The sequence below is a fragment of the Vombatus ursinus genome, unplaced genomic scaffold, assembly GCF_900497805.2.
Source record: "Vombatus ursinus unplaced genomic scaffold, bare-nosed wombat genome assembly UNPS02009994.1, whole genome shotgun sequence".
In the NCBI taxonomy this organism is placed as follows: domain Eukaryota; kingdom Metazoa; phylum Chordata; class Mammalia; order Diprotodontia; family Vombatidae; genus Vombatus; species Vombatus ursinus.
Window position 1 is genome coordinate 6,386,044 of NW_020949772.1, and position 17,375 is coordinate 6,403,418.

General features: G+C 50.7%; 1 protein-coding gene across 5 annotated transcripts in view; it reads left to right on the forward strand.

The window, feature by feature from the left end:
• Window positions 1-17,375, forward strand: part of PITPNM2 (phosphatidylinositol transfer protein membrane associated 2) — a 256,108-nt gene that overhangs the window by 225,490 nt on the left and 13,243 nt on the right. For 2 of the 5 annotated variants that reach the window (XM_027853474.1, XM_027853478.1), the window contains 9 exons: window positions 2,104-2,429; window positions 3,516-3,694; window positions 4,244-4,414; window positions 5,514-5,663; window positions 9,285-9,449; window positions 12,197-12,397; window positions 15,389-15,537; window positions 15,651-15,767; window positions 16,383-16,499. In XM_027853474.1, the coding sequence (XP_027709275.1) occupies window positions 2,104-2,429; window positions 3,516-3,694; window positions 4,244-4,414; window positions 5,514-5,663; window positions 9,285-9,449; window positions 12,197-12,397; window positions 15,389-15,537; window positions 15,651-15,767; window positions 16,383-16,499 (1,575 nt within the window). The remainder of the gene's footprint in view (window positions 1-2,103; window positions 2,430-3,515; window positions 3,695-4,243; window positions 4,415-5,513; window positions 5,664-9,284; window positions 9,450-12,196; window positions 12,398-15,388; window positions 15,538-15,650; window positions 15,768-16,382; window positions 16,500-17,375) is intronic. The other 3 variants (XM_027853476.1, XM_027853475.1, XM_027853477.1) reach the window with 3 other exon arrangements.

Here is a 17,375-nt window from a genome sequence, read left to right on the forward strand (position 1 = left end):
ATAGACATAGAGATGTAGATATCAACTTAGATATAAACATTCATATAAAGATGTAGATATAAAAATAGCCATAGATATAGACAGAGATATAGATATTAACAGATATAGACATAGAGATGTAGATATTAACATAGATATAAACAAATATTGATATAGACATAGAGATGTAGCTAATAACATGGGTATAAACATATAGATATAGACATAGAGATGTAAATATCAACTTAGATATAAACATTCATATAGAGATGTAGATATAAACCTAACTATAGATATAGACAGAGATATAGATATTAACATAGATATAGACACAGAGATGTAGCTAATAACATGGGTATAAACATATAGATATAGATATAGAGATGTAGATATCAACTTAGATATAAACACTCATATAGAGATGTAGATATAAACATAGCCATAGATATAGACAGAGATATAGATATTAATATAGATATAGACATAGAGATGTAGCTATCAACATGGGTATAAACATAAATATAGATATAGACATAGAGATGTAGATATCAACATAGATATAGACATAGACATAGATGTAGATATAGACACAGACACAGACACAGACACAGATACCCCCTGTAAGCTTGGGCATCAGGGCAGCCTAATGAATAGAGCACTGGGCCTAGAGTCAGGAAGACTTGAGTTCAAATCCTGCCTCAGACACCTACAAGTTGTGTGACTCTGGGCAAGTCACTTAACTTCTCAGTCTGCCTCAGTTTCCTAAACTGTAAAATGGGAATAATTAGAGCACCTACCTGTTGGGGTTGTAGTGAGGATCGAATGAGATAACGTATTGTGAAGTCCTTTGCAAACCTCAAAGAGCTTTGTAAATACTAGCTCTTATTGCTGTCATTTTAAGCTCCTTGAGGGCATGGGCCATTTTGTTTGTCTCTCTATCCCTAGCCCCTGGCACAGTGCCTTGTTCACAGCATGCATTTAATAATTTGTTCTGTGAAGTCTGGATTCAGTCAAAGGGCTGCACTTGAGGACCTAGAGGGCCACATGTGGCCTGGAGGCTGCAGGTTCTTGCCCTATGCCTTGTGCCTGTGGGTACCTGGTAGGTGCTCAATAGAGGTTTAGATCGACACAGCATGTGAGGAGGCTGGGGCGAGCTCTCTAAATTATGATACCAGTCATAACAACTCAACTTCATAACAGCTCTCCCAGGCTATCCCTAACTACCACCATTGGAGGTGGGTCACGTGGGTGGGCGGCCGCGACACTTATAGGTTCAGAGAGCTGAAGAGGCTTCTAAGGGTCAAAGGCAGCCTCGAACCAAGGTCTCTCTTGTAACTTTTCCCATAACCACAATGCCTTCTTCTGGCTGACAGACGGCTCCTCTTTGAAACGCTTTCAAGCCCTGGGAAGGAATTGAACTCTGCACCTCAGCCTTCTTTTTCACCATGCATTCATTAATCAACAGGAATTTTTTTGATCAACCGATCTTTAATCATCTATTTAAGCCCCTACTATGTGCTAGATAGTGGAAAATACAGAGATAAAAGTGAAAACAGGCCCTGCCCTCAAGGAGTTTACAATCTAACAGGGAAGAAATAGGGATAGGGCCTGGCATAGAGATCCCTAAGCCTGTGATTTCATAATAGGGGGATTCAGTGTGGGTACAGAATAAATACAAAGTGAATTTTTATTGCTATCTGGTTTTTACATTCCCTACATTCCCCAATGCATCCCACTCTCCTCTCCATCCTAGAGGACATATGACATAAGACATATGACAAAGAATAGAAGGGGGGAGCAGCAGAATGAAGCAACACCAAAAAAGCCTGATGGAATAGGCAGTGCTCCGTACCCGAAGAGTACCGGCTCATACAGTACTAAGGGAGAGTGCTTTCATCTTGGCAAATGTTGATGAAATGGCGTCCAGTGACATGGCAGATGATGATCCTAGGCAGGCACTGAATGAGCGAGGTCCCTTCCCCAGATGCCCTTGGCCTTCTCCAATGGGCAGGTTGCCGAAGTCTGTTCTGGACATTCTCCCAGTATCCCAGAGAGATGGGGGCAGAGCCCAGGGTTGGTTCAGTGCCTGGGCAGAAATGTTGATTGGTGGGGATACTGTTCCAGGACACTGACCTCCTGTCCCCCGGGATCCTGGTGAACAACACACACTGCGCCGGGGGTAGCAGCAGCGGCGGAGGTGGCAGCGGCAATGCTGGTGGTGGCGGCGGCGGCAGCGTCAGCTCTAGTGGTGGGGGTGGCGGTGGCAGTGGCGGCGGCAGCGGCAGCGGCAGCTCCAACCTGGAAAGTAGCCGTCATCTGAGCCGAAGCAACATTGACATCCCCCGCAGCAATGGAGGCGAGGACCCCAAGAAGCAGCTGCCCAGAAAGAGGAGTGATTCGTCCACTTATGAAGTGGACACTATAAAACAGCATCAGGCCTTTCTCTCCAGGTAATGGGGGGGGGGGAGGCACTGGGTAGGGTCATCCCAGGACTTTCTAAGATTAAAAGTTGGAATAGCTCAGAGGCTCACTGTTCCCCTTTCTAGTTGATCCATGTGGGGGTGATTATGTTAATCTGAGGTCTGTCCTGTTATAGACTGAAAGAACCAGGAGGGATTTTAAAGTCCAACCTTCCCATTTTACAAATGAGGAAACTGAGGCACTGAGAGGTAGAGTGACTTGTTCAGGATCACACAACTAGTAAGCATCCAAGTCAGAATTTGAACCCAGGTCCTCCTGACTCCAAGCCCAGTGCCCTTACTACTGCACCATGCTGTCTTCTCCAACAAAATTAATAGGATGGCCCACCTTTCTTGAGCAAGTTAAGGCTGGCAAAGGGCTTTCTTCATAGCAGCGCCATGCCCTAGTTCAAGTGGCCCATTTGATAGATGAGGATACTGAGGTCTGAGAGATGTTAAGTGATTTGCCCATGGTCACACAGCTATCTTAATGGCAGAGTTAGGATTCAAAACTTGGAATCTAGTGGTCTTTCTACTACACCCAAAAGAAAGAACTTTCCTCACTTTCCCTACTGCCAATCCTCCCCTCCCAAGCCTCCTTGGTGATGCTGAGTTGGGTTTCGCCAGCCCAAAGGATGTTGAGGATCAAGGCGGAAGCGCCCGGGTGCTACCCACTTGTGCATCCTACTCATGGCAAAAGATGTTGTCCTATAGAATGTGAGCTCCTTGAGGGCTCCCCCAGTGCCCAGCATATCGTATACACTTAATGAATTCCAATTATTGATTGATTGATCGGCCTGCCCCCCTAGCTGAACCTTTCCCTAGAGCAGACTGTTTTCCATTCACCCGGGCGAATGGGACCATGCTTGGTTAAAGCCAGGCTTTCCTTCGGGGACCTCTTCTGGGGTGAGCCTGGCTCCCACTTCAGCTGCACGGGCAGGAGATTGGCCAGGGGCTGGGCAGCACAGTTGGTGTCGTTCCTCGCTGACCCCTAGGTTGGGTGGTGTTGGCAAGCTCTGGTGGGTAAGAGCCTCAGGACACGGCCCGTCTCACGGGGGCCTGACCTCTCCCCTGCAGTCTACACTCCAGCGTGTTGCGGAATGACCCCAGCTCCCGTCGCTCAAGCAGCTCCACCATGCTGGATGGAACTGGAAGCCTTGGAAAGTTTGAATTTGAGATCTCAGACTTCTTCCTCTTTGGCTCCCCCTTGGGGCTGGTTCTGGCCCTAAGGAAGACGGTCATCCCCACCCTGGATGGTGAGTCCCCGGACCTGAAAAGGGGAGCTGGCCAGGAGTGGGCCCTCAACTTCTCCCGCTTTCTCCCCAGCACCAAGGCCAAGGGCAGAAACCCACCAGGGGGTGCCCTAGACCCCTCGTGGAGGACTGGCCTGCCCTCACGTCTCTCTTTTCTGTTTGCTCCCCAACCCCATACGCCTTTATTACTGATCCATATTTCCCCTATAGCTAAATAATTATAATTCTGTTATGACATCTCTGTCATGTTGGAGCAGACCTGCAGGGTGGGTATTACTCCCCCATTCTCCAAGTGAAAAAACAGACTCTGGGCAGATAGTAGGTTATTAAATTGAGAGAAGTCACATGTAGTCAAGCCCCTCCCTCCATTTTCAGACTTAGAATCATCATTATCACTATTACTAATATTTTTAATCAGCAATAGCGCTGATATACTGCTTTAAGTTTTGCAAAGCACTTTATAGGTGTTATTTCATTTGAGTCAGGGCTGGTCCCTTGACCCTGAGAGCCCTGCCCCCAGCCCACTTAGCCTCTCTTTTTTTCCCTCTGCAGTCTTTCAGCTTCGGCCCGCCTGCCAGCAAGTGTATAACCTCTTCCATCCTGCGGACCCCTCGGCCTCCCGTCTTGAACCTCTCTTGGAGAAGAGGTTCCATGCCCTGCCCCCTTTCAACATCCCCCGCTACCAACGCTTCCCCCTGGGCGATGGCTGCTCAACCTTGCTGGGTAAGGGGACCCTTTCTCTGTCCTAGATAGGACTGGCTCCTCCCAGGTACCCTCTGGTTGGTGGGTCTGGACTTCTGCTGCCCTGGTTCCCCCCTCTTTCACCCAGGTCCATCTAGCTCCCACTACTGGGCCTGTTGGTCACTTCTTCCAGGCCAAGCTTCCCTGAGACAGCTCAGCTTGCTTAGACCACTTAGCACTGCTCTGTCCTCTGGGGACTGTCCACATGCCCAGGCTTCAAACTTCTCAGTCTTTGTCCCTTCTCAGAACATGATGCCTTTCCCTCTTCTGGCCCACGTGGGGCCGGGGATGAACCCATCGTCTGCTTTTCATTCGTCTCCCAGCTCTAAACATCATGGCAGGAAGACGGATGGAGTAGCCTGGGCCAGGAGGAGGAGGAGGGAGTATATCCTTAATAAATAAGCAGTCTGGATCCTTGGGAATCCCAGGAAATCCAGGGAAATCCTTTCCTTCCTCTGGTCAGTGCCACTGTCTGAGACCCCTACAGGGGGAGACCCAGAAGAAATAGAAGGTGCATCCCTCTTTTGAATTTACCACTGGACACTCTCAGGGAAAACCTTTAAGCCTTCCAGCTGAGCCACTGACCAGTGGCTTCCTGTGCAGAGGGCAAGGAGGGTGATTACTGTTAAATTGTTTCAGCCCCTCTGAGTGCATTCCCATGAACCTAGAGGATGGAAGGGGCTGCCCAGGGAAAGTTCACGTGGCTAGTGACAAGCCCATGACCCCGGCATCCCTGCGTATGCTCTTAATACCCCCCAGCTAGGGTTTCTGGGAGCAGGCCAAGCTTGACCCACCCCCCACCATCTAATGCCAGCCGTTCCTACATTCTCCAGCTCTATGTGTATTCATTCTGTGTCCATAGCCAGTGCTGACCTGGGTCCTTTGTGAAAAGACTCCCTCGTCCGCCTCTGGGCACTGTCTGGTTCTTGTGCTGTGTTGTTTGGGGGTTCGTGTTCCGGTGCCAGGGGCAGCTGGCCTGTGGGTGAAGCCCAGGGCATCCCTGGGGAGCTGCCCGCTCAGGATTGTGGTCACATGCCTGTGTGTTCTTGTCCTCTCTGTTCTCTTCCCTGTCTGCTTCTAGTCGAGACAGTACAGAACAACCCTGTGCTACTCCTGGAGGGCGGCCCCCTGGCTACCCTCCAGCACCAGGACAGCTTCATGGAAACCAGTATCCCCGTTCCCGTGCTGAGCTGCCAAGATGGGTCCAGGAAAAGTTCTGGCTGTGCTGAGTGTGTGTAACGCCCCTCTCTCCACCCCCACCCACCCCCCTGCATCTGTGGAGTGTGCTGGCTCAGGGCGGGAGTGGGGGGGGCCCTCACTGGCCACATGAGGCTGAAGGCTTTTCCCGGGGGCTCCCCCTTCCTCCATGATCACAAGGTCACAGATTTATAACTAGAAGGGACCTTAGAAGCTATCTGGTCCAGACCCCTTCATCTTCTAGATGGGGAAACTGAGGATCTCAGAGCAACTTCAGCCAAGAGAAGCAAAGACATCCTTTTTCACTTAAAGGAAGCTAGGTGGTGTAGTGGATGGCATTCTGAACTTGGAGTCAAGAACTGAATTTGAATCCTGACTCAGATACTTACTAGCTGTGTGATCCTGCGCAAGTCACTTAACCCTTCTCAGCCTCAGTTTCCTCGTCTGTAAAATGGGGATAATAATAGCACCTACCTGGAAGTGTTGTGAAGACCAAATGAGCAAATCTTGAAGCGTGACAGCAATGCTTGCTTTTATTTTACTTGCCAGCTGGAGGTGGGGAGGGGTGTACTCGAGCCTGCTCCTGTCCACTACATGTAACTGACCAAAGGAAGCCAGCTCAAACTCTGAAGGGCAGCTCACTTACTGCAGGGGAAAGAACACTAGATTGAGAATCAGAGGGCCCAGATTCTTGCCTGGTGCCGCTAACTCACTGTGTCTGCTTGGGCAACTGGCTTCCCCTCTCTAGGACTCAGTTTCCCTTTGTATCTGATGAGGGGATTAGATTCATTGTTATCACTCTCCTTTCTAGAATACTTTGAAACCGTCAAAGCATTTTCCCATCCCACCTCTTCTGTAAAGTTCACTCATGACAAGCTTTTCCAAGAAGTGCTCATTTACTTCCTCCTACTCCATTCAAAGTTCTTTCCTCACAACAACCCTGTGATGGAGTGTAGCATATTCCTTGATATCCCCATTTTCCAGATGAGGAGACAGAAGCTGAAAAGTCAAGCTAGTAAGTGTTGGAGCTAGGATTCAGGCCCAGGTCTCCAGAAAGCCCAAGTTCAATATACTTTTCCACTATACCACCCTGTCTCCTGGGTCCCTTCCAGCTCCGGTGCTCACAGGTTCTGTGGGAGGAGGGGAAGAGCAGCTTGCCTCTCTGGGCAGGTAAGAACTTAGGAGCTTCTGCTGAGCAGCTAGCTCTTCCCTTCCCTTCTTCCTTTCCCTCCCCCCAGACCCTCTAGGAGAAGCCTTCAGGCCCCAGGGGTCCCCACTGGTTGGTTTGGCTTTGAGCTCAGAGACAGGCCCCCCGCCCCCCCATCTCTCTCTCTCTCTCTCTCTCTCTCTCTCTGTGTCTCTGTCTGTGTGTGTGTGTGTGTGTGTGTCGGTCTCTGTGGCTCTGTCTGTCTCTGTATCTCTGTCTATCTCTCTCACTCTGTCTTGTGTCTCTCTCTGTGGCTCTATCTTTCTCTCTGTGTGTTTCTGTCTCTCTCAGGGATGCTGCATGGCTCTGACTGGTGAGGCTGCAGACAGCCACTTGCCTTTCTTGGCATCTTCTCCTGACTTGGACCCTCCCTGCATCTTCTCCCCCCAACCCTTGGGACAAAGAGCTCCCCTGCCTTGTCCCCAGAGGCTCCCTCATTGACATGGGATTGGGGGAAACCTGGAGACGAGGTAGGGGGAGAAGGGACCAAGAGGTTCACATGGGCAGGAAAACTAGAAACACCCTCCCTCTCCACAGGATCCTTTTTATCATTTCAGCATAAAGGTCAGTCCAGACTGTCTTAGCTCAGGGTTTTCTGTGTTGCATCCTGAGAGTCAAGAAGTCGATCAACATGGGCCAGAGGGTCCGGAGCTCAGACACCCAAACTGGATATATTCATAAGAGCAGGGAATGGGCGGCTTGGGGGATTCATGTCCCACCCAGCCTCTGCCTGGGTTCATCCAGATTATTGGCAAAGTGGCGTCAGTCTCTTCAGCCCAGTACTGTGCCCTGGGTCTGGGGTCACCTCGGCAGGGAATGTCCCCTGGTCACCCAGATTCTGCACTTTCACCCCAGTCCTCTCCTTCACATGGCTGGATTATTTTCGTTTTAGAAGTCAGTAGGAACAAGGTGGAGAGGTGCCTTTGCAAGACAGAGAGAGGAGTCATTAAGAAAAAGGACAACAGAGCAGTGAGGTGGCACAGTGGATAGAGCACTGGCCTTGGAGCCAGGAGGATCTGAATTCAAATGCATCCTCAGATACTTGACACTTACTAGCTGTGTGACCCAGGGCAAGTCACTTAACCCTGATTGCCTCACCAAAAAAAAAAAAAGAAAGAAAAAGGGAAACGTGCTTCTTTAGGGAATTTCTGTCTAGCACAATGGGTCCAGGGGGGATAGAATGCGGGGAGTCAGGCAACCCAGATGTCACCTGTTCTTTCCCAGGCCTGGGACAGCCCCTCAGGCCTCCTTTCCTACCTAGAACATGGAGGTGGGGAGAATCAGAGGATCCTAGGTTTAGAGCTGGCTGTGACCTGAAAGGCCAGTCAAGTTCGAGAAGAAGAAACAACTCCGTGGGGGTAACATGGCTAGAAAGTGTCAGAGACAGGATTTGAACACAGCCTTCCTGACTGCCTTCAGCTGCCATCCTCTGAGTATTGTGCCAGGCTGTGTCAGTGCTAGGGGGAGTGGGGTACAGAAAAGGAAGTTAGCAAGCTGGGCAAGATGATTCGTTGGAGAGCTTTCCTCTTGATTCTCATCCTGAGTTACCTAGTTCCTCCTGAAACTAATTCCTCCCTGCAGCACCCAAAGCACTCAGGGACCCCCTCCCCCTCCCCATGAGTTCATCAGTGAGGGCACTCCCAGCATGGAAGTTCCCTCCACCAATATGGATCAGCAGCTCTTTGTTAACTTACCATCCAGTGAGTTACCAGGGGTGTCGAGCAATTAAGTGACTTGTCCGTCCTTGAGCAGGCAGATAGGAGATGACACCCTAGGACCGCATGCCAACAACCATCAACACCAGAGCAGATTTCAGGATGGAGCCAAGGAAGCGAGTTCCCCCCAGGAGTCAGGGTGGGGGCCAGTGGGACAGGGCCATAACAAGCTGCAGTTGGCGAGGAAAGAGGACCTGCCATCCGGCGTGCCGTTGTCTAACATCCCTGCTTATGTGAGGGGGGCACGTGGAGGAGAGGGGAGGCAGGGAGAACAGACGCAGAACCCCTCACTGAGGGGTGTAGGAGCTGCCTTCCGTGCTCACCCCAGCCTGTCCCAATCCCGCTAGCTTGGTCGCCTTTTGTGCTTCTAGACTTTCTGGGCTCCGTCCGAGGCCAAGCCGTTTTGTCTTGGGGTCTCTCTCTCTTCTCTTCAGCTGTATGCTCCAGTGAAGCTTCTTGATCCCCACCCCCTCTGGCCCCAGCTGCTCCCTGTAATCTTTCTTGCCTCCTCTCTTTAGCCTGTGGCCTTTGGTTTGAATCTCTGATGGTGGTGGCGGCGTTGGCAGAGGGGCGTGTCGTGTGGGGGGGCTGGCGGTTTCTCCCACCTTTCTTCTCTCGCCTCTTTCCCCGGCTCTTGGCTCTTTGTGGGTGGGTGGGCTTGCGGGCTGGCTGGCTGGCTGACGAATCCGAGAAGTCCAAGAGTCTGATCGAGTCATCCCTCTGTTCTCTGCAGCGGATATCATCCAGTCCCACAATGCTGTCTTCATGGAGAACGCATCCCCTTCCTCTCCTGGTACGGCCCCCACTTTCCGTGGCTTCCGCCGGGCCAGTGAGGTCAGCATCACCAGCCAGGTGTCTGGCATGGCAGACAGCTACACTGCCTCCAATATCGCCAACAGTAAGTGGGGCCTGGGGGTCCCTCCGACTTCTTTTCTCTTCCTTGGGAGGAGGGTGGGTGGAGGAGCCGGGACAGGATTCGTCTTATCCAAGGGCCTTTGTTGGAATTGAAGCTTAGCCCCTCACAGTACCTCCCTCTGGCCTGGACCTCGCAGCACTACCTGGGCCCACCTCCTTAAAGGGGACTCTGGGAGCAAAGCAATTGGAGATGCCCATACACCCCTCTGTAGCCAAGGCGGGCAGCTCTCAATGGGAGGGGAGAAAGAAAGGGCTGTTGTCATAGCATAGCAGCTCTAACTAGAGAACTCCATGAGGGGTTATGAAGCATCACGATGGGAAGTTCAGACCCATACTTGAGAGAAGGGAAATATGGGCTACTGAGAAGAATCCCTCCGAACTTCCTAAAGAGGAAATTACATCTCCCTAGCAGAATGTAAACTTCTTGAGGAAAGGGCTAGTTTCGTTTTTTTTTTTGCCTTTGTGTCCCCAGAGTCCAATGTCGTGTCTGTTGAATCGGGGGAGAAAGCAATGATTGAGGCAGCCCTCCACATCCCCAATCTGACCCTGGTATCCAATGAGCAGCCCAGCTCAAATCTGGGCCCCTCATGTGGCCTGAGCCCTCTGGGTCTCTAGAAGAACAAATTAAAGGAATGGGGGAGGGGGGGCAGGAAGAGAGGCAGGTGATGAAATGGCCCCACATGGCAGGGAATGGAGCCAGAAAATCTGACGAGATTAAAACTGGGCCCAGTCTGAAATGGAGGAAGAGAGAGTGCTCCCTCCTATGTGCCTGGTCCTGTGCTAGCCACTGGGAATCCAGAGATCTCGATCATTCCATCCATGAAGATCTATTAAGCACCTGCTGTGTGCCTGGCACTATGCCAGGTGCTGAGAATACAAAGACAAAAGTCAAAAAAGAGTTCTTCCCCTCAAGAAGCTTACTTTCTATTGGGAAATAAGCAAGCATTTACAAGTATAGAAAACACATACAAAGTAAAAATAAAACAAACAGTTCCTACCCTCAGGAAGCTTATAGTCTACTGAAGCATTAGTAGAAATAGAGAGTAAAAGCAAAGCAGATTTGGGTGGAGGCCGGGGTAGCTTATTAATTCCATTTTAGACATGTTAAGTTTGAAGTTGGAAATCCCAGGGAGAGATTGGAGTGAAAGAAAAAGATTTGGGAACCCTCTGTGTGGAGGCCAGTGATTGATGAGAGGGCAGTGGAAATTGCCAAGAGAGAGAATGGGAAAAGAAGAGAAGGCAATAAAGGATGGGGCCTTGGAAGATGCCCACGCTCAAGAGATTTAGGAGAAGGGAGAGCCTCCAAAGGAAATGGGAGGGATCAGAGAACTAGGAAGAGAATCATTAGAGTCCAGCATCATGGGTGCCAGAGAAAGAAAAGATGGTCAACAGCGTCAAAAAATCGCCGAGAGATTGAAGAAAAGACTGTTGGATATAGACAGAAGTCATGAGGGACGTTGGAGAGAGCTCTTTCACCAGACCCCACTGGGAACGGGGAGCCAGGGCAAGGGGCTGAGGAGTTGAGTGGAGAGAAAATAAGTAGAGCTGATAAATGTTGATAACCCTTTCTGCAAGTGTGGCCATAAATGGAAGAAGAAAGGAGATGATCGCATGAGGTGGCTGGGGGTGGGGGGGGAAGGTATTTGGGGGTTAAGGGAGACCTGAGTTTATGTTTAGGCTAAAGGACATGGCCCATGGTAACTGGAAGAAACCAGATTGAATAGAGGATCCTGGCTGAGCTTGGAAACCCCCTGGGAAATGAGTGAGAGGGGCAGACATCTCACCCTGGGGGAGTTGGGAGGGAGGGCACACCTCCATCCCACCAGCAGTCTTGGGAGCCAGGACATATACTAGTGTGTATGAGTATGTGTTAGGACACACTGGACCCTTCAAACGGCCATCAGAAAACCCTAAGACTTGGCCAGGGCATTTAGGCCTGATTTTCAGTGTATTAGCTTGTGATTAGGGGGAAGACCTACTGGGCATTCCCTCTTCCAGATTGAGAGTGACTGTCCATTTGCATCCCTGCTCCCGTTCCTCCATGCCTGCCTAGCTAGGTCACCATAGCCTCTGACAGTTCCCACTTTGGTTTGTCCCAAGCATAATCCTTCCGACTGCTTTGGACTGTCCAAGTGTGTTCAGTCACAACAGATCAGAGGATCACAGAGCTAGAAAAGAAAACTTAGAGGTCCTCCCTCTTCTACCCTCTCATTTTACACATGAGGAAACTGAGGTCTAGAGAGGCAAAATGACTTGCCCAACATCATACAGGAAAGAAGGAAGGAAAAAAGAAAGAGGAAGAAAGAAAGGAAGAGAAAGGGAGAAAGAAAGAGGAGAAAAAGAATAAGAGGAAGGAAGAGAGAGAGAGAGAGATAACAAGAGAGAAAGAAAGAAAAGAAGGAAGGAAGAAAATTTTGCTTTCAGTCTGAGCCCAGAATTTGGAAAGGAAATCTGCTGGGAAGAAATCATTGAGTCAAACAGTGAAGTCTCGGGTCTGGATGACTTCAGGATGAGCCTCTGGTCTTGGCTAATCCAGTGTTTTCCATCATCTCTTGCTTTTTCTTCCCATCGTCTGGGATTGCCTGTGCCACTGGTGATCAGTCGTTAACGCTCCAACTTTTCCATCAAGATCTCTGCTGGGGTGGGGAGGCTGAGGGGGTTGCAGGCTCCGTATCTCTCCTATAGCCCTGTTTGCAGGTGTTAATGAGCATCATTGTTTTTGTTCCTTAGAGACCCCATCGGCCCTCAGTCACACCCCCAGTGTCAGGCGCCTGTCCCTGCTTGCCCTCCCCCAGCAGCCCCCAGCCACCTCGGTGTCCCAGAGGCTCAGGCCTCAGCCAGGGGAGCTGCCCCTCAGCCCTGTAAGAGAGAGGTTGACGGGGGATCTGAGTCCAAGCCTGGACCAAGTCCCCAATCTGGACATCGGAGAAGGTATTGTGGGGAAGGCAGCCCTCTGCCTTCTTTCTTCCACAAGACATGCTCTCTACTGTTATTTCTGGGCACATTTTCACTCCTCCCCTGCCTATCTAGACACAAAAATGTGAGGATCACTTCCCAGAGAGTCCTGGGGGGGGTTCTGCCTGGGGTCCTTGCTGGGCTGGGCCTAAAGACTAACCCTTCTCTGCCTGTGCTGGGGGCCAGGGTGGTGAAAGCTGAACTAAGGCCAGAGGGTCTGGGTATGGGTGCTGGCTGATATTTAAATTAGTTGAGATAACCAATACTCTCTCGCCCAAACCTCTAGTCTGCTTTCCCTGGGGTAGGCCTGGTGGCTTATTCTGGGAACATGTCAACCAGCTGGGACTGGAGGAGCCATCTAGAGGCAGACAAGCAAGACCTCTACAGCCTAGAAAGACAAAAGCCCAAAAGGCTTTCCTGAAACCAAGGGAATTAGGAAGGGAAATCTGCTGGCCGATCCTAAGTGGGTAGGCCATGAGAGTCAGGGGAGGGTACAACTTCATACCAGCAGCAGATTTTAGGAGTCCAAACATTTTGCGAGGGGGATGGAAAGGGCACTGGCCTGACAGTCAGCCCTCCAAGAGCAGTGTGCTTGGGTGTGTGTGTGGACACCCACATGCGCAGAAACATGCACTTGCCTATACATGATCTCAGCCTTGGTCAGAGCATTTGTGGGGGATTATATTCCGTTCTGGGCACCACATTTCAGGAAGGACGTTGATAATTGGAGGGTGTCCAGAATAGGGCAGCCAGGACAGTTGAGAGCCTTGGGTCCGTGTTATACACAGAGCTAGGAATGTTTAGACAGGGGAGAGAGAAGGCTGGAGGGTGGAGGAGTGAATACACGGTACATATGTTCAAGCCTTTGACAGTCTGTCATGTAGAGGGAAAAAAAGATGTGAGTTGTTCTGCTTGGCTCTCTGGACAGGACTAAGAAGCACTACATAAGTGGTGGAGATTGTGGGTAAGCATCAGGAACAAGTCTTTTCTTGGTCAGAGCCACTCCAAACAGAATGGGCTGACCTCCGAGGTGAATGCTGGGACGGTGGCCGAGCTGTCCCCACAGCTGTCCCTCAGAGCCCTCTGCAGCAGCAGTGCCCGCCTGCTTGTTTGCTTTTATGCCAGGAGACGTTAGAGAAACTGGTCTGGCCTGATGCCCCCACCCTGACCTGCTGCTCCGCTCCTAACCTCTGTCTCTCATGCTTTTGGGCTTGTTTGACACACCCGGATCTCAGAGACTTTTTGCTTGCTTCTCACCGTTAATGCCAGACTCCTTTTGCACCACCTCTCCTAAGTCTGAAGCAGGCGGGGTGGAGGGGAAGCGGGGGGGGGGGGGGGGAGGTTCTCTATCATGTGGCTGTAGTGGGGGTGGGAGGCAGGGAGAGAAAGAACCCTGATTTCCAGACATAGGCAGTGAATCTGAGGCTCAATGCTTAGAAATCTCCAGAATCAGTAACATCAGCCAACATTTACTTATTGAATCTTTTTGCAAAGGGTTCTATCAACATTAGCTCATTTCATCCTCACCACCACCTTCTGGGGAGGGTGGTGCAAGTGACATCCTCATTTCACAGATGAGGAAACTGAGACCCAGAATGCTGGCCTCCAGTGTCAGTCCCATAGCTAATAAGAAGCAGAATCTGGACTGAACTTGGGTCATCCGACGTTAAGCACGAGGCTTCTTCAGCTGTGACTGAAACTACCTGCAAAATGTGTCTTCTCTTGTTGTTCAGAGAACACCTTTTAGGCACTCTTCCCCCTCCCCAGCCAGGCCTGGCCTGGCCATGGGGTGGTCCATTCAATTTAGAAGCCTGACCCTAGGATGGAGCACACCCAGAGGGTCCAGGGTTAGGGAAGGCCAAGCCAGAGGTAGAAGCATCCCTAAGGATGGAGACATTGCGGAGTGCAATTGTGTGGTCTCTCTCCCTGTGTCTGAGGCTGGGCCTCACCACAGGCCTCACCGGCACCTGCCTGCTTGCAAAGATGGACAAGTTGAATGATACAGACCCAGGCCTGCTCCTCTATCAGACCCTACTGGTCTGGAGTGCCATTCAGGACACCCATTGGGGCATAGAAATCCAGCATCATGCTCAGCAGACTGCAGGGTCTGCTACCCAGCTGGGGCACCTGGGGACTGGCTGAGCTAGGCAGGGAGGGGTCAGCCCCCTCATCTCTCCTTTCTATTCTTCTTGTGCGTGTGTCTCTCTATCTCTGTCTCTCTCTGTCTCCTCCTCCCTTTCTCCCTCATTTCCTGTTTCCCTTTCTCCACTCCTCTCTCTCACACATACATATCCTTTTTTCCCTTCATAATTCTTTCTGTCCTTCTCTCTAATTCCCTTTCTCTGTTTTCTCTCGTTCTCTGTCTCTGCCTGTCTCTGTCTCTCCATCTCTATCTCTGTCTTTGTCTCTCTTTCTCTCTCATATACACATACACACACATCCTCTCTCTTTCCTTCCTTTTCTCATTTTTTCTTTCCCTCTCATTCTCTTTTTCTCTCTCATTCTCTATCTCTCACACACATCTTCTCTTTCCTTCTCTCTCATTCTCTGTTTCTCTCATTTTCGATCTCTGTCTCCTCCTCATCTCTCTTCTCTCTATCTCTCTCCTCTTCCTTTTCTCTCTCCTCTTGTCTCTCCCCGCTCTCTCTGTCTCTGCCTCTCCTCCTCATCTCCCTCCTCTCACTTTTCTCTCTTCTCTTGTCTCTCCCCGCTCTCTCTCTCTCTGTCTCTCCTCCTCGTCTCTCTCCTCTCACCTTTCTCTCTCCTCTTGTCTCTTCCTGCTCTCTGTCTCTCCTCAGCTCTCTCCTTGCTCACCTTTCTCTCTCCTCTTGTCTCTCCCTTCCCTCTCTGTCTCTGTCTCTCCTCATCTCTCTCCTCTCTCTCACTTTTCTCTCTTCTCTCATCTCTCCCCTCTCTCCCTGTCTCTATCTCGCCATATTTCGGTCATCAAGCCTTTTCTCCCGCCAGTTGCCGCCAAATGGTGGGGAACAAAGCGGATCGACTATGCCCTATACTGTCCGGATGCCCTCACTGCTTTCCCCACCGTGGCTCTCCCCCACCTCTTCCACGCCAGCTACTGGGAATCCACCGATGTAGTCTCCTTCCTGCTGAGACAGGTAGGTCCCCACCTTCAGCCTCTGTCCCAGGGGTCCTAAGGTGGGTTGGACAGGGCTAAAGCCCATTGGTCTGGAGGCCATCTGTCTTCCTCATTCCTCCATCTATCCCCCAGGTCATGAGGCATGAAAACGCTAGTATCTTGGAGCTGGACGGCAAGGAAGTATCCGTGTTCACCCCCTCAAAGCCCCGGGAAAAGTGGCAGAGGAAAAGAACCCACGTAAAGCTGCGGGTAAGCTGCCACGAGCAGTATGAGGGGCCCCTTCACCAGAGAAGGCCACCACCCATCTGGTGGAGGGCTGGCCCCCTTAGCCGGTGAGGCAGAGCCTCTGGTCCCTTCTCAGAATCATATCCTTAAATGCACAAAAGAAAGTGCAGAGGAGGACAAAGGAAACCAAAAGTTTGTGAAAATAAGGACATCATTTTTTTCCCTTTCCAAGTTTACAAAACACTTCCCCACCCCCCAAAAAATCTGTCTTAAGCCCTACTGGGGGTCCATGGACCCGAGATTAACAAGCGCTGGTCTAGATGCATTCCCAATCACACAAGAGGATAAGCCAGACCAGACTAACTATAGACATTGTGATGGAGGCTGGTGACAGATGCCTGAAGTGGCAGTCTCAGGACCTGGGTTCAAATTCTGCCTCTGCTACTTACTACGTCTGCAACCTTGGGCACACGACCTCCTTTGGATGCATTTCCTCATCTGTGGCCTTCGAGGTCCCTTCCAAGTCTAAATCCTGATCCTATGACTCCCCAGCTCAAGCTCACCCAGGGCAGTTTCCTAATCTCTGCCCCAGTATTCATCCCAGGACCTCCTTTGACTGTTCTCCATTCCCTCCCCCAGAATGTTGCTGCTAATCACAGGATCAATGATGCTGTAGCCAATGAGGACGGTCCTCAGACCCTGACGGGCAGGTTCATGTATGGGCCCTTAGACATGGTCACCCTGACAGGGGAGAAGGTGAGTGGAGCAGGGAGGGTGCGGTCATGGGGCAAAGGGGTGGCCTTGCAGGCATTGGAGAGTCATAAAACTGGAAGAACCTCAGAAGCCTTCCAGTGGCTGGCACATAGCAGGCGCTTAATAGATGTTTATTGACTGACTGCTTCTAGTCCCACCTCCCCCTCAGTTTAGGGCTCCATCCTGTGATATCCTCACTGACAGATGGTCAGTCAGATTCTGCCCTCCCAGGAATGGTTCCATGGAGAGATCATCAGATTTGGCATCAATGGGTCTGGGTTGGAAACCAGCTCACTGACCAACATTGGTCTGACCTTGGATACTTCACCTCCAGAGGCCTCAGTTTCTCCAGCTGTAAAAATTATAAAGTGGTCCTAGATGAGGTCTTTTCTAGCTCTCTGAGCCTCAGTTCCCCTCTATGTAAAATGAAGGGGTTGGATCCAGATGAAGCCATGAGCCTCCCAAGTCAGCGCATTGTGTTTTTGGACTCCTCTAATTAGAGTTCTTGGTCAAACTGCACTGAAGTCTGGCTCCTAGGACATCCATTAGTCCTAGTTATTAAGTCAATGAGCATTTCTTGCTAGGAATGGTGGAAGGGAACTCGGGGATGGGGGCAGGGTAACAATCACTCGAGTTCAGGATTTCTGAGCTGCAGTCCAGTGTCCAAGCTAAGCCCAGCACCAGTATAGCGAGTGCCCAGGCATAGAGGGCTGCTCCATGGCCCAAGGAGGGTGAACGCAGCGTAGGTCAGCAACAGAACCAGTCAGAGCTTCCCTGAAGATTACCAGTGGCTGCTACACTTTTAGCCTGGACAAGACAAGGGAGATCTGGTCTCAAACAAATAAGCAAAAAAAAAAAACCAAAAACAAACAAAAAAAA